Source organism: Corvus hawaiiensis, chromosome 28, assembly GCF_020740725.1.
Source record: "Corvus hawaiiensis isolate bCorHaw1 chromosome 28, bCorHaw1.pri.cur, whole genome shotgun sequence".
Classification (NCBI taxonomy): domain Eukaryota; kingdom Metazoa; phylum Chordata; class Aves; order Passeriformes; family Corvidae; genus Corvus; species Corvus hawaiiensis.
In genome coordinates, this window is record NC_063240.1 from 2,209,279 (window position 1) to 2,233,462 (window position 24,184).

At 40.7% G+C, this 24,184-nt stretch overlaps 1 protein-coding gene across 3 annotated transcripts in view; it reads right to left on the bottom strand.

The window, feature by feature from the left end:
* Positions 1-5,837: 5,837 nt before the first annotated feature.
* The window catches only part of SPPL2B (signal peptide peptidase like 2B), a 32,764-nt gene continuing 14,417 nt past the window's right edge, over positions 5,838-24,184 (bottom strand). For 2 of the 3 annotated variants that reach the window (XM_048287974.1, XM_048287975.1), the window contains exons 7-15: positions 23,715-23,811; positions 23,448-23,564; positions 21,879-21,960; positions 21,005-21,079; positions 20,808-20,870; positions 19,342-19,441; positions 18,299-18,376; positions 15,856-16,016; positions 5,838-14,864 (exon numbers count right to left, since the gene is read on the bottom strand). In XM_048287974.1, the coding sequence (XP_048143931.1) occupies positions 14,577-14,864; positions 15,856-16,016; positions 18,299-18,376; positions 19,342-19,441; positions 20,808-20,870; positions 21,005-21,079; positions 21,879-21,960; positions 23,448-23,564; positions 23,715-23,811 (1,061 nt within the window). In that variant the 3' untranslated portion in view covers positions 5,838-14,576. Of the gene's footprint in view, positions 14,865-15,787; positions 16,017-18,298; positions 18,377-19,341; positions 19,442-20,807; positions 20,871-21,004; positions 21,080-21,878; positions 21,961-23,447; positions 23,565-23,714; positions 23,812-24,184 lie in introns of all 3 variants that reach the window. The other variant, XM_048287976.1, reaches the window with a different exon arrangement.

Sequence of the window (24,184 nt, forward strand, 5' to 3'; positions counted from 1 at the left end):
CATGTTAACCAGCACTGGCCCGTGCACACAGAAACCATAAAAGGAGCAGTATTACAAAAAACCCCAACAACCGACTAATTTCCTCAGTCAGCCATCCATAGCCCTTCCAATTCATACTGTATTTACCATCCTGACAATCTCTGTGTTAGAACAGCCTGACTGCTGCACAGGAACGGGCAGGGATTATCCAACATCACATACACCCACAGCAGAGGCCAAAACTGGACAGCGTTCCTTGCGCTGAAGTTCATGTTTAAGCCCACAGATGACCCTTCTGCCATCTTGAAAAGACAAAAAATACCTGTAAAACCGAGAACTTGTTTTGCTTTAGTCTGAATTTTTGCCTGCTGCTTGACACAGTCAGGTCTCATCCAACTGCCACTTCTGTCCCTAAGTAGTTTCAACATGAACAGCAAACTTCAGCAGTTCATGTGTTTGATAGCAAAGCAATGAAAGAACATAGGATTCTGAAATGATAAAATTATCACAGAGATTTCTCTGAAGTTGATTTTGTTTAGATTATATCCTTTCCTTCCTAACATCTGCTGTCCCATGGATCTCTCCAGACTAAGCAACAACCACTGAAATCTGTTTTAGGTTTCCTTCTGAGCATCGATCATGAAGACTTGGATGATTACAGAATCACAGACTGGTCTGAGTTGGAAGGGACCCAGAAGGATCATTGAGTCCAACTCTTAAGGGAATGGTCCATATGAAGATCAAACCCAGAACCTCGGTCTTATTAGCACCAAGCTAATAACCAGAAAAATGCTGCAATATCTGTATCTGAACACATTTGGCTGTGATCCGGTGAACACCACAAGCAGTTCCTGTTCTTTCAGACAGACTGTACATCCCTGTGAAAGAGCTGAGTGAGCGATTGACATCCTTCTAATAGTTCACCAGATAAAGAGAATCTGCATGTATCTTTGACTGAATGGACATGCAAAACTGCATAATCAAAGCCCAAAAGTAATAAGGGGAGGAGGAGAGATAGGACTGCAATAGAAGAAGAAACCAACAAAATCTGTCAGTGGTCAAATAAGTAAGAAATTAGGAGCAGCAGTCTGCACTCCTGCTGAAGGGGCTGGGAGCAAACACTTCAAAGTTAATTGAGAAGTCAAGTCACTAGGGATGCGATCTCTGGCAACCAAACTCTACAGGGGCACCTGGGACCACCCTTGTCTCTTGTATTTGCTGCATACACTGTCGCAATGTACAGATAAAATGAACACTGCACTAAAGCAATATAATACTCAAAATTTAATAGAACAATCAGAAAAACATCGTGGTGCACCAGAAGGATTTAAACATCTTTAACAGTATTTAGTAGGTTTGCTACATTTCATGTTGGATAGTTGGAAAATGCTGTGCATGGGATATGGAATTATTTCCATGGTCAAGAAAATTTCTAGATGCTAAAAACAGAGTAAGAAGAACTTTAAATGAAAGGATTTCAAAGACCATTCACTTTATTCTGCTTCCCAGGAAGATCCTTTTACTGAGGGCATGGAAAAATGAACATGACGTTAAATGGTTGCGTCTCCTAGTTCTTTCCCTGTGGTACAACAACTAAGAAATGGAATGGGGACAGAAAGCAGCTTATGAAAACTGATCAGAAATGAAGAGTTTTTTATCATGAGAACCCCATCCTGACACATCAAGACGTATGTCACACACGCTGCAGCCCCCAAAAGACATTTTAAGTGAAGATTTCCTTGTTTCATTTTCTTTTTCTGCACTGGTAAGAGACATTTCTCATGCTTGAAGGGGAAAAAAAGTACTAGTTAATTTAATTAAATTTTAAGTCTTGATTTCAGAGTGATAAACCAATCATGATATAAGAGAACATAGGAATAGAAAAGAATAATGCTCCTACATAACTTTATGAGAGACATTTCAGAAGAAAAAGGCCTTTTTTCATAAAATTAAATTCTGCACTATTCTTCTTTGTAAATATATAAAACTGATGGTTATATGGCTGTCTTCTGCTAGAGTTTCCCTCTCTCTCTTTTTTTCCCTACAGAAATATCACAGAAATATTGAGTGACTCACTAACTTCTTATTAATGAAAGTTGCTTGAACTTCGTTGGAATTGTTTTCAGAGTATGCAACTACTGAACAGCTCTGTAATGGCCACAGAATTGAAATGCCCTTTGTCCCATCCAGGGGGTACAAAGCCACAAAATAAATATACTCTTCATTTGGACGTCTGGAGGTAATTTGGAATGAATTTTTCACTTGAAACACCTCACCTGGAGCACTGCGTTCACCTGTGGGGTCCTCGGAGCAGGAAGGACATGGACCTACTGGAGTGGCTCCAGAGGAGATGCTCTGAGAGCTGGAGCCCCTCTGCTCTGGAGCCAGGCTGGGAGAGCTGGGGGTGCTCACCTGGAGAGGAGAAGGCTCCAGGGAGAGCTCTGAGTCCCTTGCAGGGCCTAAAGGGGCTCCAGGAGAGCTGCAGAGGGACTGGGGACAAGGCATGGAGGGACAGAACCCAGGGAATGGCTTCCCAGTGCCAGAGGGCAGGGCCGGATGGGATATTGGGAAGGAATTCTTGGTTGTGAGGGTGGTGAGGCCCTGGCACAGGTTGACCAGAGCAGTGGACTACCCCTGGATGCCTGGAAGTGTTCAAGGCCAGGTTGGATGGGGCTTTGAACAGCCTGGCCTAGCCCACCCCATGTCATGGGCCTGGAACTAAATGATCTCTAAGGTCCCTTCCCAGTCAAAGCATTCCATGATTCTGTGAATAAGACCCCAACTCCTGAAAGTACAGCCTGAAATAACGATTTCTGTGAATAGTACTATTGCCCTAATCACTGTAGTAGGTGGTGTGGGTATTTTTTCCAGCTTTAGAGACTACGGCTGACATGTCTGTAACAATGGAACGGAGTACAGCTGACAGGGCAAAAGAAACCTCCTCAAGATCAACAAGACTATAAAATTCTTCCCCTGGGATGGATTAACCCCCACGCCACAGAGTCCACGAAGCTCCTTAATGTTCTCTGTCCTGATTAGTCCAACCCCAAGCTGTGAAGCAGGCTGACCTAGGAAGGGGCAGCAGGCCAAGTCTTGCTGCTCAGGTGGTGTTTCCTTGTAATCCTCCATGTAAAAGGAGACTTTCCCTGCCCCCCACAGAGGAAAACCTGGAACATTTGAATGGCTGGGCTAGATGGCTATGTGCTTGCAGAGGATGCAGACATACCTGACCGTAACATGACCTGCTCAGGAGCATCTGTTGGGAACAGGGTGATTCCTAGGAGCCACTGGAGACATAGATGTCACGGGTTTGGAGATAAAACTTCAGGAGGAAACGCTCTGAAGGGAAAAGGGCCCCCCCTTTTCCTCTACCAATAAGACAAGTGGGTCACAAGAAATAAAAGTGGAAAAAAACCAAACTGTTTATTAACACCAAAAAACCCCAGGGTAGAACAGGATTAAAAAGCCCCTCAAAATACAGCAAATTCCCGGAGAGGGAAGAGACACGAGGGCTCGGAGCAGCCGGGGCCGCCCCCGCAGGCTGCCCGGACCGGCGAGGAGGGAAGGGAGGCACTGAGGCAAGGGGAAGGAAAGGGAAAAAAGAACAAGAAAAAAAACCCAACAGAACGTTTTCCCAGCTAGCTGGAACACACAGGAAACCCAGAAAAGCAGCCCTGCCCAGACCCCCCGAGCCCTCGGGCCCCCGTTGAACCACCCTGCACTCGGCCCGTGGCTCCGGCCCTGGGTGCAGCCTAAAGGCACAGCGTCCTCGGGCACTGAGAGGGTGGGCAAGGAATAAAGCGGCTTCATAACATCACCCCAGCACAACAGAGCACCCCTCTTCTGAAAGCTGCATCTCTTTCCAAGGAGCTCTTCTAACTGACAGCAGTATGCAGAGGTGATCTAGAGAGTCAAATCTATCTTGGAGGTGAAACTGAGAAACCGTGAATATGGGAATTGTATTTAAACAGAAAAGCCAGATCAAAATACTGTCTATGCCTCGTTAAAGTTGCCACAAGAAGAAAAATAGGATAGATTTGCAGCATAGCCAAGTCCTAGAGTCCCCAGGTGGTCCAAGAACTCCCCAGTTAATCACTTGCACAAGTGAGGCAATGAGCTGATTTGAAAGTCGGCAATTGACTGAACACATTTGCAAAAACACATTTCAACAATGGGCACAGGAGCTCTCCAGGTGGGAATTTCAGTGTGCCCTGAAACCAACCTTCAGGCAGCACCTGAGCGTAGAGCAATCCCTGTACTTAACTGAGCCATCATCCTGGGTGGAGAATGTGGAGAATCCAGCCCTTCCTCCCAGGGCTGCCCGAGGGGGTTTTGCTGCAACACTGAGCAAGGTGTACAGAGATAAGATGCTTGTAAATAGTCCGCACAAACTGTGCCTGCAGATGCAGAAATGGTCACGTAGGACAGATCTTTAGCAAATGCCCAAGGTAGTCAGGAGAAGCTCGGAATGTCAAGATTTTCACTACTGATGGATCTGCACCTGTGGCACTGTGGGGAGAACTGTGGGCTCCGCCACAAGTGTTCAGCAGACCGGCAGTTCAGTCAACCTCCTCCTGTTTGAATGGTGTCATTCTGCATTAGAGCATTACTTTCTGCCAAGACCCATAATATAGGCTTTTTAAAAAAAAAACAAAACCAAACAACCACCCCCCCCCAAAAAAAAGCAAAAAAAACCCCCTCCCACAAAACCCACCAAAAAACCACAAACAACAAATGCTCTGTCCTTGTCTATGCAACAGATACAGGAATAACCAAGAATATAATGGTCACACAATTCGTTCATTAAGCTGATTTTGTTCCAGCATGCAGATGTATGTCTAAACCTAGCATACCAGGCACTGTTTCAACTAATACAGGCTGAGGTTTACAACACTTTAGGATGAGCTTTGTGTCCAGGTTGTCTCTTAATATTTACCACCCTCTGTTTAAAACAAACCCAATCTTTCTGGTTTCGAATTCTCCTTGTCTGAATGGAAGCAGCTGTCTCGGTTCCCCAGTGACAGCCCAGACAGAAATGCTGTCTTGCTGCAGCTGGCTTTTTTGGTGGGTTGGGTTGTTTTTGCTGTTGTTGTTTGTCTGGGGTTTTTTTGGGGGGGGTTGTTGTTGGTTTGGGGTTTTTTGTTGTTTTTGTTGTTGTTGTTTTTTAGAGTCAGATATCACAAGAAATTTCTCAGTTTCTCTTTTCTCAGCTGTACTGTGTATTTAAAAGTGAAATGCAGGACATACTAAACAGAAAGACAGAGTGGAATTGTGCCTGGTGTCAGTTTGTACCATTCCTGGGTACAGCCATGACTTGCCTTGTAATTCAGTAGATATTCGGCATTTTCTTAGAAAGAGGGGCTGTGAGTAAACACCTGCCTCCCCAAGCAACAGCACTTCAACATGCAACAGGGTAGTCAAACCCAGTTTATCAGTACAGCTGATCACACAGCTTTAAAGGGCTGGTGAGGCCTGGCACAGGGTGCCCAGAGCATGGAAGTGCCCAAGGCCAGGCTGGACAGGGCTTGGAGCAGCCTGGGACAGTGGGAGGTGTCCCTGCCCACGGCAGGGCAGTGGAACTGGATGAGCTTTAAGGTCCCTTCCAACCCAAACTGTTCTGGGATTCTGCCAGGGTTAAAAAGGCCAGGGAAAGAGATCACTTGTGTGAACTGTGTGCGGGTGTCAAACACTGTTTCTGGTATTGAGCAAGTTTTAAGAATTTTGCATGGAATCCAGCTCATGGTGGGAGCTGTACACGGCGATCTTTAAATTCCACAAGACATTTTATCACATCCCAGAGCAAACAAGAAAAAAAAAGTGTTTCAAACTTAAGGGTGATATAAAATAGCAAAACTCAGTCCAAAAATTAAGTATCTTTATTTGACATTTCTAGAAAATTTTTACAGTTTTAAACTAAAACAGACTAAAGGAAATTCCAGTGTTTTTTAATAGCAAAACAAAAGGAAAAAACCAAATGAACACAATAGTTGACATTTTCAAGTTTGTTTTCTTTCATCGTATCTATATATGCCTGAAACAGGCTTCATTACTCCATGGAAAATGCACTCTGCAGAAACCCTTGGGATATTTCTCACGTCTTTGTCCTAAGATTCTGCCATCCCTGTTAATTTTGAAATAGGGTTTTTTTCCATGTTACATCACAGAAGGAAAGCTAATCTACATCTGGTCACTGGAAATCCTATGTATTACAATGTATTTACATATATAAAAAAATATATATTATGATGTGCTGTGCAATTGGATACAAGGCTGTAATTCAGTCAGAGGGAGGGCTGGTATCAAAACCTTAAAGATCCATACAGACATAGGGTGGGAAAAGGCCACCCAGACTGAATTGAAAATCTGATGCATGTACTATGGTAAGACGTACAGTTTTGGAAAAACAGAAATGTTTGCCAAAAATGTCTTTTACTACTTAGAAACAAACTTGCTTTTTCCCTTGGTCTTCACAATGGCTCTCTCCTACTGTCAGCACAGGAAGGGATCAGTAAGGTGACACAGTCAGTTCTTTGTTATTGCAAACAATAACAGCAGAAAAAATATCTTGTACCATAGATATAAGATACTTGTATCATAGACAAAAGTCACAGAATTACTGATTTATCTATCCTTGCAGATATCATGCAATATGCACAGTTTTGCAAGTCATCAAGTAGTAAATGCTACACCTTCCCCAGCTTGTGTGGGGGGAAAGGGACCCTCTTCCCATGGGGGATCAACAACCCCACAGTCAGCTACAACTGTGGAACAGATCCATGTGGTGTATACCACTGACAGACTGACTGACAAGGTAGGAACCAGGGAACTGGGGAAAGACATTCATTTTATCAGCATCACTGACTACATCCTTACAGAGAAATAAATTCCTCATTCTTTATGTCCTATCTGCACTTCATTACCATAGCTTGTTTGTTTGGAAATAATAGCCCCATGCAGGAAAAATACTCCAACTAAGTTTTCATACCAGTCTTCCTACACTGGCTAACTTTCTTAGCTGTTCTTTTTTTGGAGGGAGGGGTTGTTTTTTAGGGGTTTTTTTTTTGTCTCTCTCTAATTTTTAAAAATTTTATTAAGGGGCCAAACTGCATAGAAAATCTTAAAACAGTAAAAACATGTAATACGTTTGGCTCAAGAGAAAATCTTTCCTTCAGTACCTGAAATGAGCTTAAAGTTTATTCTTCATGCGTACGTATGTAGAGTTAAACAGATGCATTTGCAAGTGCTAAAATTAACAATCTTCTAGTCTGCACTCTTCATAACACTATCCTACACACTACTATTTGAACACCATTACAAAGTCCTTCCACAAAGACACCAGACATTTAAGACTGTCCTACTGATAATGTTACCTCCAAGAATCAACTTCCTCTCTAAAGGCAGCGACTGTCAAGCATCCAAGAAATGCGCATTAAGCGAATGGGTCTCAACTCTTATCTTGTAAATCCCCTTTATATGGCTTGAAAGTTTTGCTTCCAGCCTCCCACCAATCCACACCCAAAGCACTTCTGATTCAGTTTTAGTAAAGTAACACTACCAGGGGTCACAGAGGGCTCGTGGATTGCTGGCAGGTTATCAGACCCCAGTTCCTCCAGCCTTGAAGGAACAGGGTCAGCAATGAGCAGAGCTCATTGGGAAGGGCTGTAAATTCAGATTTTTCTTAGGTTTTGCTTTCCTATGTTGCTAGGCTGAAAGTACAGAGCTCACAGTTACTGTCACTGACTTTAGGATCAAAGACGTTTCCCATGTTCAGCCCCTGAGGAACGCAGCGCATGGCCCAGGCCCCAGGCTGAGCACAGTGGGCAATTCCCTGTTTCGTGCCTTTCATACAGCACTGGGAGTGCACTGTGACACAGAGATTCCTTCTTGCTCTCTCACAACCAGTGCTCTTTGAGAGTTTGAGAGTCAAAAGGCTGGTGGAAGAGACAAGTGGCAAAGTATGAAGACAAACAAGCGACATGTTCACCCCAGCACAGGCAGGCTGCTGCACTAACTGGCCATCAGAGCAATCAGCCCGTTCTCCACATGGGCTTGCTGCCAACTTAGGGTCTGCTGTAACATCTCTGATATATATTTTTTGCAGTCTCCACTACTGAATATGAAAAAAGGAGATTATGACCCAAACCAAAAAACCTATGCCACTGTGGGTTGTTTTTTGTCAAACTAAACCACTGTTTTGAAGTTTTTGTTCAACGTAAATTGGAACCAACTTTGGGCAGAGCAGAACAATAAAATTCTCTTCTGGTTTCTTGCTGGGGAATGCATGTAAAGGACTGTGCTCCTCCCCAAACATCACTACCTTCCCACCATCCCAGCGTTCAAAGCTTGGATCCACAATGGAAGAAGTTCCAGGTTTGTTGCAATTTCCTGACTACAAATACATGTTTCAGATGAAAAGAGCTATTTCTATCTTTTCTGAACCTCTGGCTTAAAGAAGAAGTTATTGTATTGGAAATAACATCAGCTACAACTCCTGCGTGCAACCCCACCCCAAAGGTCGGGCTCTGGGAAACCTCACTGCACCGACGGAACACGGTGCTGCTGCTTGAGCGAAGTGTCACATTCTCAGGGTTGGAGACCTTTCAGCAGCTCTTGACTATGAGGTGTTGGCTGTCTGCTGCTGCAGGGCTCCTACCAGCCCAAGCCACCAATTTTTTTAAGAGTTATGACAGAATCTTAGAATCACAAAATAGTTTGGGTTGGAAGGGACCTTACAGATCATCTCATTCCAGCCCCTGCCATGGGCAGGGATGCTGTCCACTAGATTCAGGTTGCTCAGGGCTACATCCAGCCTGGCATTGAACTTCCAGGGATGGGGCATGAGCTGGTGATGAGCTGGCTGGAGACCATGTCTCTGCCTATTTTCAGCTGACCAATATTTACATGAAACACTCAAAGTCAGTTCTCAACATACAGCGCATGTCAGCAGGAAGCAGTTGTCAACCAAAAAAATCTAGCTTGCAGATCATCTCAGAATTTCTCAAACACCTGGATGAAGTTTGCCATCTGGAGCTAAACTTCCTTGCTGACATGTAGAAAAGTATTATGAGAAAACTGGATAAACTGTAATGCCACCTTCACCTAAGGAAGGTGACTCCAAATAATCGTAGGAACATGGGCACCTGTAACCCCTGGCTGCAGCTTCTGGGAAACAGAACCAAGCCTGAGCCCCTGCATCACACAAAGTTAAGTCCTCTGCTAGTTCCCAAAAGTATAGATGATTGTATACAGTACACTAGTTCCCAACTAAAGAAAATCCAATCTAAACACATTATTCATCACCTATCACTAATCTACAGATGGCAAAATGTTGTCTTTACTCCATGTAATTTGAATATTTAACTGCAAAACTGGAAAAGGTGGAACCCTCACAGAAGAGCACATAATTGATAAATAGATATGATAGAGAGGATCAGTGAAAAGAACGTTCTTTTATGCCAGTGCTCAAAGGAAGCTTCTGGTAGCACACAAAGCTGTCATGTTCTGAAAATGTTCCAGTGTGCCAGAAGCAATTTAACAAATTAAACATAGACAAAAAAGAGTAAAATTGATGTGGTTTCTTTCCAAAGGATTTATCACTTTTAAGCAGCAGAAAACAGTCTTTGTATCACAAGAGCTGAACTATCCATCACAGCGGTTACAGAACACCCTGACAGCATTCATGATATATAAATTGAGTACTCCAGGATAAAGTTCATGCTATAACATCATTAAACCCCAGGAATCCTGACCCTCAGACTATACCTGGACAGGTAGGCCAGGGCTTGTTGGCTGGCCCCAAAGGGCAGTGGCATGAAATGACTCTGGTTGGTGTGGTTCAATTTTCTCCTTGCAGAACCAAAGGAGCTCATGCACTGGGCACTGCCCTGCCCCACTGAGCCCTTCACCTGCCATCCACTTCTAGATTTTTCCTACCACCAGTGCCAAAGTTTCCTTATTGTAATTTGTCTATTAATTCTAATATCATCCCTACTTGAAAATGACAAACCAATTTCCAGCAGCATTTCAGATTTTTGGATATTTATCATGCCCTTTGGTTTTCTCTTTGGAGTCAACTCTTCCATTGCCTTTCTTGTTCAGTGTCTCCTCATGCTTTCTGAATCATCTTCAGTTTTTTCTTATCCTCCCTCTCTCTGCCCTACCCAGCACCACTGGCAAAAACCTGAACTGAAAAGCTGTTAGTACAGCTCTGTTCTTCATGTCCTGCCCCAGCTGGGAAATGACACACGAGATTAAAACACCTAAAGATTCACTGCTCCTTGTTGCTGATGTTTTCTGGACCTCTGACCACAGTTCCTGTCCTCATTTGCCTGGAGACACAGCCCTACATAGATTTCCTTTTAAAACACCAGAAATTATACTTGTCATGGAAAAAAGCACCATCTCTGCAAGCTTTGGATGAGTATTTGGATGTACTGGTATGTCTGTATTTCACTCTTGTGTCAATGTGCTATGTGCTAAGCATTGATAATCATTAGTTGTACACATTACTGTTCAGCCAGCATATTCAGCCCTCAGTGTACTACAGGTAACACAGCAAATGATGGAAGCATGAACAAATTACTCTGTTTTGTTCCTGGACAGTGAATGAAGCTGCTGTTGAAAAGAAATATCATGGACTTTACATCCTACACAGCCTGTGTAGTGGAAGAAACCAGAAACACATACCCAGCCATGGGGCTAAAGACAAGAACAAAACTACTGGATCTTGCACTGGAAACAGCTCATGTCAGCTTGAACTTCAAGGCAACACTGTTCTCAAACACCCAATACTGGCTTTTTTAAAGAGCTGCAGGTAATTTCACAGCATCTCCCAGAGGCAGATTAATTTGATAATGACTGCGGCCACAGTCTGCAAGCTCACAACGCTGTTATTTCAGCACAGGCTGCTGGGCTCAGTCTGGCTCCACAGTCTGTGCCTGTTTCCAGCATACTCAGAAGCCACCAGGCACTACCATGGTAGTCATGATCTGTTCCCAGTTGGAACAATGCATCAGGAATGCCAAAACCAAAGCTGAAACACAGAAATGTGCATGGCTGAAAAGTACTGTCAAGACGTTCTTAACAACAGCCATACTGAGGGGCACTGTAAGGAAAGAGCATCCTCTGAAGGAAAAGCTTGACTGATTATCTAAGACCATGGAAAATGTTCAAGAAATTTGGAAACCCACAGTTTTCTAAACGAAGTTTTCTATGAAACACATTAATAAACCTTTTGGAAAATAGGCTGTGCTGCAGATTTTGTGTTGTCTCGCATCTGTCAAAGTTTAGAGAAAACATTAAATATTTTTTCAAGTGTAATTCTTACATATGTGGATGTGCTTTTATTGGTGCCACTGGTAAAACCAGAATATATTTTTAAATCTATTCTTTTCGGTTTCTATTTTATGTATTTCATTTAAAATGCTTTTCATTTGTGACAGGAAAAATAAAATCCACAAAATTTAAAGAAGGTTTGGGGTAATTTTCTCTTGTCACCCTCTTGTCACCCATGTCTTTCATGTTCCATTCTACCTTCAGCTGCATTTGGGCAATCCTTCAGGAGGGAACAGACCAAAACAAACACTTGAAGGAATCTGATCCTCACTATTGTGATCCAAAAAGTCAGGTCTTCTCAGACGGATTTTCTTTTCAGTGGTGTTGGTTGTTGCTGGGGTTTTTGTGTTCATTTGGGGTTTTTTTTGGCTAAAAGAAATGCCTCCCCTGAACACATACCAGTTCTCAGGAACAGAACCCTTACTGAATTTCTAGAAAGATAAGGCTTAGTATGTGAAAAACATACACAAGAAGCCCATCAACATTATTTTTAACATTAATATTACTTTCATTACTTTAAATATTAAAACTCAAGTTTGGTGTGTAACGTGTATCTGAAATCATCAAATAAAATCAGAGTCAGCCACACTGAACTGATATGCATTATCTTCCTATACAACATTAAGTTTTAAATTAAGCTGATCAGGGAGGTTTTTTAAAGATAAAAAAATACAGCCTTGGTTTTTGATGGAAGCAATTGAACTGCCCAGGATCAGGGTCCGAACAGTCACAGCCGCACTGGAGCACCAGGGTCACCTGATTTGTACAGTACTGAGATAGTCAAAATCTGTAAATTGTTGCCATTTCACATGCTTTAAACTGCACTGAGAAGCTATTGGTGGTTTTTTTTTCTGCATTCTTTGTTGTTTGCGGGAGAAAAAAGTGACACGTAAAAATAGATGGAAATTCCCCAAAACCTGGGTCCAGAATGCAACTGTGAAATGCCTACAAGTTCAGTGTCACCAGTTCTTCTGTTCTAATTGAGCTATGAACAATCTGAGAAATAAACTGTTTCCTAACCACACAGGAGAACAAATGCTAAAATACACTTTCAAGTAGATAATACCTAATGCTTCATCATCAGAAAGCTACCGGCTTTTAAACATGTAGAGAGCTACTCCAAACATCATTATGACTAAGAGATGATCAAGGCAAAAACCAACAGAACTTTGAGTCAGTCTCCAATTTATCTTGCTATTTGTCAAGTTCATAATTTAAACACAAGATTGCTTTCTTAATTTAATACACATACTTACACAACGACTTAAGGCATAATCCAGTTGATTGAAGTTTTCAGTGAAATGTTTCTGTTGCTTTTTATTAGTAAGAACTGGTTCAGGTTACTGCTGGCCAAAGTGACAGTCCATTAAAGAGGAGACTGAAAACCAGATCACTTTAGTATTATCTTCCATTAGGGCAATTTGTAAATTAATTGCAGTGCTGGCCGTTGGACTCAGGGAGCCTTCCAAAAAACTCAGTATCATCCTATCAGACAAGGTTCAAGTCTTTAAGCAGGAGCTGGCCAAACTCTGAAGCCATAGTGTGGTTTTAGAGAAAACTGCTCACATTCTAGAGAAAGAATGCTACCACTGCCCACAGAAGTTATCATCCAAAAAGCACAGGGCAAACTTTTGGAAGACCTAGCCAAAAAGACGATGGCTGAGATTTAACAGATAGACTGGAAAAGAGAGCCCTTCAACTCCAATTCAACAGCAATGCCTCTCATTGCATCACTGTGACAATACTTTTGTAAATGACATTTTGGGCTCTCAAATACTCAGGAGTATTTCTTCCATACAATCTGGAATCATATCCAAGGATCCTATAATACTTCAATTTTCTATTTCAGTTTTTGTGTGAAGTGTTTGAGGCTTTCCGGAATTGCAACTTAAGTGCAGAACAGACTCCTCTGATAAAGCCAAATATACTCAGATGGAACAAGTAATACGTAAATCTCATCATCTTTCTATGTACAAAAGCTGATGCCTAAAAGACTCAATCATGTTATACAGGAAAACACACAATTTCAGGAATGTGAAGTAAGACCAGCTGCACCCCAAAATTTTTAAATTCACAAATTCCTTCACAATGTAGCAAGAGATGCAAAATAATAGGTGAGATCCCAGGCTCATTCCAGAACCTGACAGACCATGCTTTGGCTACTACTCTTGGGGCAAAGACAAAACATGACTTAGGCAGTTGGTAAGTTACTGAGCAGCAGGTAGCTTTAAGTTACAACTGTCTCTAGCACCATATGTGCTCTGCTGGGAATGAAAAAACAGACTATTTTCTTCAAAATCAGAAATCATAATTCTATTCCTTGAATGAACAACAAATAGAAGCTCAAAGCCCCAAACATAAGAACATTTGCACTTTAACATTTTCCCAGTGAAAATACTGCCTGTTAAGCTTAGTATAGTGCTACTACCTAATTTTTTTTTACCTATTTGGCTTGTATTTTATTTCTAAACATTCTTAATAAGCATTTGCTTCCAGGCAGCATTCTGTGACCAACCCTGTTTATTATCAGAGACAGCCCTTAAGAGTTCACATGAATGCCTAGAAAGCTTCCTGGAGCTCTACTCATCCTGCCTTTTAAACTAGACTAGTAGCCCAGGTACCTAGAAGTAAAAACAAAGACAAAAAAGTTAAGAGATGCATTTAATGCACCATGGTAGTATAAAGCCTTTTGGAGTAATGGTAATTGAACCATTCTCTGTATTTCCTGAATGTCAGTTTATAATAACGCATTCCCTTTCATCAATGGCTTTGACAAGTCAGGAGAAGTAAAGTAAAAGGTGACAATAAGGAAAGTGCCAAAAAAATAAAAAAAGAACAAAGAAAAAGACCATGTTTCTCTCAAGTAAGCATTGTAGCAGACTTGTTCAATGCTTTTCCTCCATGTTAACCTACACCATGGTAAAGCAGTGAAACAGCCACACAAGCACAGAGTACTGAGTAAATAAAGACTCTTAATGCTACCTTGCTATAATGCAAATGGAACAAATGGTCAAAGGCATTCACTAACAGTGATCATAGAAACCCACACATCAGAACTCCTGGAAAGCACCATATTTCAGAAATATGTTTGAAGTGTATAGCTGTACCGAAGCTGGAGACAGAACATTCCTTGCTGGATTTGATGATCAGACTCCCAGTGAGGTTCTTCAATGAAAGCAAACCCTACTAAACCAGTCCTAAATACATACTGGTTTTACATAGATATGTTTGTGAGGGAAAGTAAGGAGTTCTTATCACACCACTTATTCCAGCTGGTTTTGTTCTGCATTTAGGCATTTGCTTTCAAGGTCATCCTTATTCTGAGCAGTTGGTTCCTCACTCTGGGCAATAGAGATTTCTGACTGGTCTGCCTTTGCGCTGGCATCAGCCAGCTCCTCTTCAGCCGACGTGGAGCCGTGCAGCTCCTTCACGTGGAGGGTGGGATTGGTCATTTGCTCTGTGTCTTGTTGAGAGGCTGGTACACTGCTGTTTTTGGGAAGCTGAGGGCAGTTGACAGGAGCTATCACCACGGGAGGCTGAGGTAGGTCTTTCTGTAAATGGAAGATCACAGTTAGAATGATGGAAAACAAGAACTATTGTGTCCAGTTATCCGAGGCAATGGTCATACAAGATGAAGATTAAAGGTCCATCATCCCTGTTACCATTCTCCAGCAGTGGACAGATGTATACAGTTATCCTTTCTTTGTTTTATAGGACACCAGGGGAATTCTTCCTTCCAGAAAAGTGTTTGCTTTCTGAGTGATTGTTCCTCACCAGTTTCACATGTGCTCTGCTGATCAGGCAGCAACAGGCACTTGGTCCTTGGCCACTGTCCAGTTCTACCCACCTTTACTATCAGTGTACAAGAACTGGCAACTTTTACATAACATTTCAGATGATCTCAAATATTTATCTAACAATTAAATTAATTTCTCTAGTGGAAGCTTGTGAAGGTTATCACAAAGAGTTCAATAATAAAATAGAACTCACTAGGGCTACCTCTAGCTTGATAGATTTGGCCTTCTAGTAAGTATTCAAAAACTAAAATCATGCATCATGATAGAAATTATTCCTTTTTGAAACAAGTTAATTTCACTTTCAGTACACTGAAACAAAGCGATAATTTACTATACTGAACTACATTTCCACCTTCATAAACAGTAAGCTATGAAAAAACATGAAGAAAATATTTTAAGGGTATATTTTATATAGTACTAAACTCCACATTTTATATAATATTGTAAGCTTTTACTACTACTGATACTTCCAAGAGAGATCAAACAAGTAACATTTTGGCAGAATCAAGGATAGATGAGGTCTACTTTACTTTTCACTAGTCTGATTTAAGTGGCCATAAACACTGCAAAAACCAGAAAACCTTACTGAGGCAAAAAAAGGTATGTAAAAAAGCAAACAATCAAGCAAAACCAAAATCTTTGTGTTTGTGTGATAATACTGCAATATTTTACTCAACTTTAATTCTAGTTAGGTTTTTATAACATTAGTATTTCCTGAAGACACTCATATCAAACTGGTATTCACCGCAAAGCCGCTGCCCGTCCAGAACATGGCAAGCTCCCTTCTCCAAAGGGCCACTGCGAAGCTGGTGAGGAGAGTACAGGGCACCAGGTAGAGGAGAGCAGGCTGGCCCATCTGCATCAGTGCCAAGGCAACAAAGGTCACAAGAAGGCCTATGCCATATGCTGGAAGAAAACAAACCCAGCAAAAACCAGTTACTCAGATACAGCTTTGCTCAAGCACAACTAAATAATTAGCTAAAGGAACATTCTCATTGGAACATTTTTCAAGTAATATGTAAAACATCTCCAGAAGCTTTTCAGTCCTGTTTAGAGAGAAGCATTATTTACGTCATGTAAACTTGGAATACTACAGTTTTTCTATTGATAATAACATGTGAAAGTAGTGTGATTGGCCTAGTCCATACCGTGCAATTAAATAATTACCTTAAGCAAAATAAATATATGAAATATTGTGCCTCATATTATATTTATGAATTCAGCAGATACAGACAAATATTTTGACCATTATAATGTGCTTCTTGTTTGGGTTGGCTTTGGCTGTTTCTTACTATCCTGCCACACAGCTCAAAAAAAAAAAAAAAGCCAGCCTGCTCTAGGTTATATGTTTTTATTATTTTCTATTTCTACATAAATGTGGAAAAATTTATTTAGTAGAACAGAAGCAGCTTGGATTCATAATGTAATTATTTTCAATTACATTTTCACGACAATGAAGTTAATCCAACTGATTTTTCTTCAGAAGGTGAAGAAAGGCATTGAGGGGCTGGAGTGTGTCCAGAGAAGGGAACGGAGCTGGGGAAAGTGCTGGAGCACAAGGCTGAGAGAAGTAGCTGAGGGAGCTGGGGGGGCTCAGCCTGGAGAAAAGGAGGCTCTGGGGGGACCTTCTTGCTCTCCACAACTCCCTGACAGGAGGGTGGAGCCAGGTGGGCTCCCAGGGAACAAGGGACAGGACGAGAGGAAATGGCCTCAAGTTCTGCCAGGGGAGGTTTAGACTGGATACCAGGCAGAGCTTCCTCCCCAAAAGGGTTTTCCAGTCCTGGCACAGCTGCCCAGAGCAATGCTGGAGTCCCTATTCCTGCAGGGATTTAAAAGATGTGTGGATGTGGCATCTGGGGACATGGTTAGTTGTGGGCTTGGCAGTGCTGGGTTAACAGCTGGACTTGATGATCTCAGAGGGCTGTGATTAGAATAATAAGTAACTCTTTACAGTTCTTGAAAATATTTTTTGGGGGGACATATTCTGTTATTACTGAGAGTTCCTTATATCTAGTTAAAATATTTCTTATTGTTTCTTATTGTGATTTAAGTCCATTGCCTCACATCTTATGTGCACACCTGTAAGAAAAGTCTCTCTGTCCTCTCTGCAGTCTCCCATTAGGTAGCTGTGGACAGCAACAGAATCTCCTCTTTGCCTTCTCTTCTTCTACAACCCTGTATGCCAGCCCTCTGCCATCCTGATGGTCTCCACCAGATTTACTCCAGTATGTCAATGTCTGTCTGGCACCAGGGATCCAGGTTAAGACTCAGTCTTAAGTGACAAATTGAGAGGAATAATCACTCCTCTCATAACTGCTGACTCCATCTTGCTAACTCAGCCCTGTATGTGGCTCATTCTCTGTGCTGCAAAAGCACACTGCTGACTCTTTATCAACACAACGTTTTCCTACTTCTGCAAACACATTTTGAAAGTACCAGATAAGACAACAATTTTGTTTAAGTACATATGAGAGAAAATGATTTGGAACATTGAAATAAAAGCATCTCTCTACCCCTGCTAGAAGCGTCCATGAACCTACGTATTTTTTCAAAAGAATTTCTAAAGAAGTTGATCATGAAAATTTCTCATGAAATTTACTGCAAGCATTGGAAATCTTTGCTAGCAGGAGTACATTGTAAGAAAGACAACAGGATCTGTCAGATCCTATTCCTCAGCAGTATTTAAGCTCATGGCATGTAACTCTGTAGATTTTACAAACTAAAGAAGAAGACTTATCTAGAGGTGTTATAGTCATCGTAATAAAATTCCCTGCATCATAGGTCATGGATTTTCAGACTACATAAGAAGTTAAGAACAAAGTCAAAGGATGATATCCCTGAACCTGAATTCTCATGCACAATAAATTCAAAGCTTCATGAATCAAGAAACCAGAATGAGTAGCTGAGCACATGTAAAGATAGTGTAACTACAAGAGTGAGACCCTTGGCAGCCATGGCAACAAGGAGCTCCCCTTACGTCAGGCAGACAAGACAGCTCAGAAAAGCAACATCAGCTAGTTTGGTGATGGAAGATCTAGCCTTGAAAGCACTTTGCTAAATATTTCTGTTCAATAATAAAAGGAGGAACAGGATAAAAACCCCAAACTATGCCATGTAAGACTGATGACACACTTTTAGAGGGAGCCACTCCCGTAGGTCTTGTGTTCAGGTGGCACTGTGGTACGTACCTATCGTGCAGGCTACAAAATAGACTCTGGATGACTGCACCTGAATATCAAACCTATGGCAATAGGCTACCAGTAAGCCTAGGAAAGGAAAGAACAGTTACAATATGCTTTCAACCTAGTCATGCACTACATCATAAAAACAAAACCATCAAACCAGCTGGAACTTTCAAGAATTTTTCTTCCCCCACCCCCCAAAACTCTCTTGGCACCCTGTGTTTAAACACCATGACAACACATCCAGGAGGCTGCACAACTTACAAACCAGTTATCTGATGGCACAAGCCCTATATATCAGAAGCACTCCAAAAGTAAAATAAACAGCTACAAACATGCAGATCACAGATAAAAATGTCATCCCATCCCTACTAAACATTTTTGAAAATACAGTGTTCACAACAAGAGCAAGAGGAAGTTCAGCCCTTCAAGCTGCTATTGAAGACAGTATAATTTTATGGTTAATGACTATGCTTGTTGCAAGATTGGGGGAGGAGGGGACACTAATGGGGATGACAGGGTTCATATTTCCCAAAATACAAGAAAGTAAAACAAATGATTTCTCCGAAGAAATCTGAAAGCCAGAAGGTGCATAATATTTCACCTGCAGTGATGCCAGGGATACTTCTACATACTATCTAAAATCAAATTTGAGAGAAGGTGTGATAGACATACTGGATGTAGTGTGACTAACAAAATCAGGAAGTTTTGAGTGGTTAGGCATCTGTACTTAAACCATGTGCAAATGGACAAATAATTTCCTCTATCACCACACTATTAAAGATGCTTTATAGTATAGAATCAGTTGCTAAATCAACTCCTGCAATTTCTCTACATTTCTTGACATCACTGCATGTGAAACTGCACCGTAAGATTAACATGCATTTTTCTTGTTGAAAAGGTGAATAGTGCACAAAAAAACCCCTATACTTAAAAATTTATCATGTTTATAGTAGTCCAATCAAACCTACCACTTGAAGCAGAAATACAAGAGGAATAAACTAATATGACAATGCAACAAGTAAAATCCTTAACATGCTAAACAATACCTGGAACTAAAATGTCTCCAAATCCTAGGAGAGAAAAAGGCCTGTCACACAGAGCCAATGGTGAGGAATTCAGTCGTGGAACCTTCAGGACCATTGGGAGCTTGGAATGAGAGAGACACATGTCTGATGAAAAGCATAGTGACACTACCTACCAGAATTTGTTCCTGTTGCACTCAAACTGAAGGCTTCAAATACAGAAAATGTATCTTTTTATACATTAATTACATACAATATTACTGATAACTAACAGAATGCATTTAAGATGGGAGCGATGAAATACTTTCTAAATACTATGTGAATTTCAAAGTGCTCACATACAATCAGGTATCAACTCTGCTTTAACTGCAGTATGTAAGAAATTTAGGTAAGCTGCTACGTGCATAAGAAATAACAATTTATACAGTTCATTCACCTGGGTGTAATAAAAGTTTCAAAAGAGCAAGACATGAGTAATTTTAAAAAGTCATTTTTCAAATCACTTTAAAGACTCTTCCCTGCCCCTAGTGTTCCTATTTATTACACAATTTGCAATGTTGAGGCACAGTATGCCACAGTCCATCGCAAACCTGTACTCTCTTTATTATAGTACATTAAAGAAACTTTATTTTCTTTTTTCTTTTCTTATATTACTGCCAAAATAATTTTATCTACTTATACTTTCATTACTGTTTTATACAATTCATTCTGTGCATAAAGTTGAATCCAAAGGGGTATTAAAGGGGTACAGGAGAGAAAAACAAAAGAAGTCAAAGAAATTAGTACGGACTGTATGGATTGATCCATGTCCTACAAACAACGATTTTCTTTGCTATTTTCCCACGTGACACTATTACATTCATTACTGAAATAGATCGAATTATTCCTTAAATTAACAAAACCAGGTTTTCCTACAGATTAGTTTTTTTGTTTTGCTCACTGTATCTGTCTCCTACATCTCACATACTTTCCTCCCTGAGTCAGCCACATCTTGTAAGGTGTTCATGCAATTGGCTGCTGTCCAACGGTGCAAACCCACTGAACACTGACTTCTGTTTTCTTCTGTCTCCCATTTGTGTTTCTCTCCTTTAACTACAGCCTCAGCTTTTCATAAAGCAAATATCATAGAAGGGAAGGAGAAGGAAGAGACAGACTGATTATATGTTTTATCTCTTTAGGAAAAGATGCTTATGTTTAATTAGCTGTAAGTTAATATTCACAGATGTGGTCATGTTTTTGTGAAGCTGAGCTAAGCAGCTTTCTTATGTTGAAACCCTCTCAAAAAAAGATAAAGGAAAACCAAAGCTGGTGTGATGAACCACTACAAGTCTGCTTTGCCCCTCCAGAATAAACATTCAGGAGCACTTATTCCCACATTAAGTTCTTTTCAGACTGGCATCTCTATTTCAGCTTTGAGGTCTTGAATTTTAGAGAAGTTAAAATTGTTATGGTTGAAAGTTAGTGCCAGATTTTCAGACTACATGCAGTACCTTTTCATGAGTGGCAGAATCAGATGGGCCTGCAGCCACCTCCACCATTATACTCTCCCCAGTCTAAAGAAAAAACCAGGAAAATTGTAAATTAACACTTCACTCAGCAGCTCTGGGATCATTTAGGAACACACAGAGAAACAAGTCATTACACTTTGTTCTGTGGGCAGAAGGCAATAGAGAAGCACTTTACTTACCTTTGTTAGAAAAGGTGTGATAAATACAAAGAATACATCATACACAAAAAGAACCAGGAGGAGTAGGGTACAACCCTGAAGGAAGAGACAAGATATTTGGTATTTACACACTATGCATTAGCAAACAGCAAAGAATCAGTAATTAGAAGGTGAAAGAAAAATCTAATAAAGACTAAAACAAGTCATCCATGTATTTTTCCTAATTCCTAAATATTTCAGATCGAGGAATAGGGTCTTGCATTCATCATATAAAAGAAAGTAATTATTAAACACCAAGTTACATGTTAGTGCCCAAAATTCTTTATCATGTAAAATCTGGAAATGGTGTGAATTCAGTTTGCTGAGAAATACGAAGAAGCTCTGCACTGGAGGATGCCAGGCATAGCCTGAAACACTATACACCCATATCCTGTCAGTCTATACAAACTTATAAGTGAAGATAATTTGAAACAGGAGTTTGAAGAGCTGCTTAAGGGGCAACTAAATGACTAATACAGATTTTTGTCTTAGGATACTGACTGAGTTCAGAAAGATTTGAAAAAAACATTAGACTGATGCATTAGTTGTATGTCAATTTTAAACAAACAAACCCAAACCAATCAAAACAAAAACAAACAAAAAACCCCTATCAAAAAAACCTGAACATCAAACCCATAAATAAATGGCTGGTGTGTGATTTACTAGTCAACACTCTACAGAACCTACAGAACAATCACATGACATTTATTGGTCTACATTATATTCATTGCATCCCTTTTTTCCACACTACATATGAATAGAAGTGCATTTCCAAGGCAATATACTCTATTATGACTCCTCTGTTCAAACACATACATGCAAACATCTTCTCTTTACACCTGTTTAACTTTCATACCTTAAATGTAGGCAGGCGAATTGTTTTCAACATGTAAAGACAGAAAGCAATTCCTAAAGCATCTTGCAGAACCCAGGCCCACCTTAAAAAGAGGAGAGTAACATTTTTGCAGGAAACAGCAGGAAAAGGAGACCAAGCCTTGTCCTCACTAAGGACCTGCTTGGGACAAAAAAACCCCCCTTTATTCAAAGTACTTGCTTGAAATTGACATTGTTGTCAGCATGAATTTGCAAATTGGAAGTTGTTCTTCATCAACCTGATAACCTTCCACAAAGAAGTGCCTGGGAGATGAGGGAAGAACAGTGCAATAGTGTCTATCTAGACTTCAGTAAGGCTTTCCACTGACAATCTTCCATAAAATCCTCACAGAGAACCTGACGAAGTACAAGCTGAATGAGCAGTGAGGTAGACTGAAAACTGGCTGAATGAGGTCAGTGGATACCAAAATAGCAAGTGCTGGGGTCCTCTGTCCTGCATATAGGTGTGCACCCTCGTGTGCTGAGGCAAATTTACAGCTGGGCCTGTTTTTCAGTTGTGTTTTGCAAGTGGAGTATAGAAGTGCTCTTTGCTTTACTCTCAACTGCTAGGGTCAAAGAGAAGTAGGATCTGAGACAAACAACACTAAGGTTTCCCAAAAATTGCTAGGGTCTAGGTGCAATGAGAGATGATGCTGTGGGAACAATACCTGTGCAGTTGCTGGTGGAGCTTTGTGCAGGAGACACTCAGGCTCACTCCAGCTCTGAGGCAGAAAATGGATTTCCTAGTCCTACATATTGCAGATTGGAACATCTCCATACTGTATTATATTCTGTACTACTCAGTCTGACACTTATCTCTCTAAAAGGTGTTTCAGAGTTGATTCCTGGATTTGAGTTCTGTCATTGAATGATCCACACGGAACACAGACCCCACAAAAGCAGTAACACGCATTCAAAGCACAAGTCAGACATCTCTGGTATCATCATCAGAAACACAAGCCAGCATTTCAGTTCCAATACTGAGCCCCTGATAGAGGAACCAAGAAGATGAACACATCCTGTACACATGGGGAAATTGAAATATCTGGGAGTGAGGTAAGAGGTAAAAAACCCCAAACAAAAGCCAAAACACAACACTCCATGAAAGATCCACCTCTAACAAAAGTGGTAAGAACATGCTACAATTAGGTACCACAGCAACACTGGGCGTAGAGAATTACTGACTCATACATGAGAGTTGAGAGAAACTAAAGATCTGACAATCTTACCAGTTCTTATTCTCATGAAGAAGTAAGTTAGACAACTTGTGTCCAACTTTCCATATCACTTCTGAAAAGCTGTCTTAAATCAAAGAGATCAGAATACTGACTGGGACTCAGAGAAATTCAAGCTTAACAAGAGACAGTTTTCTGTAATTTAAATGAACAAGAAAAAGATGAAGTACATAAGGAAGAACTATGAATTTCTGTGTCTCTACTTTTTTCCCCGTCATTCCTAAATTCTGGATACATGTAGACTTCTATGGATGTCAGTTACTTACACTATAAAGCATATTACAGTTTTTAGCACAGAAACTAAAATATACACTTACTGATCTTCATTTCTGAAGATTCCCCAGACTACGCTGACAGAGATACAAAATACTGCCAAGAGCAACATCCGGACCTGGGGACGCTTGTGAAAGTAAGGCAAGGTGTTGTCTGGGATTCTGAAAAAAAACCACACCAAAGCTTGTCTATGTAGATACCTTCTTCCTTTATCACATTTTGAAGCATGAAGCCACTTTTTAAACCCCACTCCTACCCAACAGTATAAAAACCTAAGTTTCCCAATTAAAATTTTGAAAGTTGCCACATACCTACACTTTCCCAAGGGGAATCTTCTTACAAAGGGAGACAGACAACTGTAAAGACCAATCGAGGCAGCCAGGCAGAATATTCCTATTATAACATAGACTGAGGGAAAAAAAGTATTAAGTCCAAGTAGGATAAGGCAAGAGATGCTTTTTTTTGTATCCTGGCTGAATAAAGAACAGACAGCCAATAAGACTAAATGAGAAATAAGGCTTACATTTCAACAGTGCAATTCAGAGACTTCAAATGATTGATTAGATTCATGCTCTTTAAGTATCTAATTCTAGTTCCTTTAATCAGGCGTACTTTATGCAATACCTACTTCAACAAATCAAAACGCCTATCCTAATCTTCTTAAAGTAAGTCATAAGCTTCAAAGGCAACCTATGGTGAAGCATTTATCTTCTCTTTTTGAGTATACAGGAGCATTATAAGGGAACATTAAAATCACTAAGTAGCAAAATGAATTAATAGA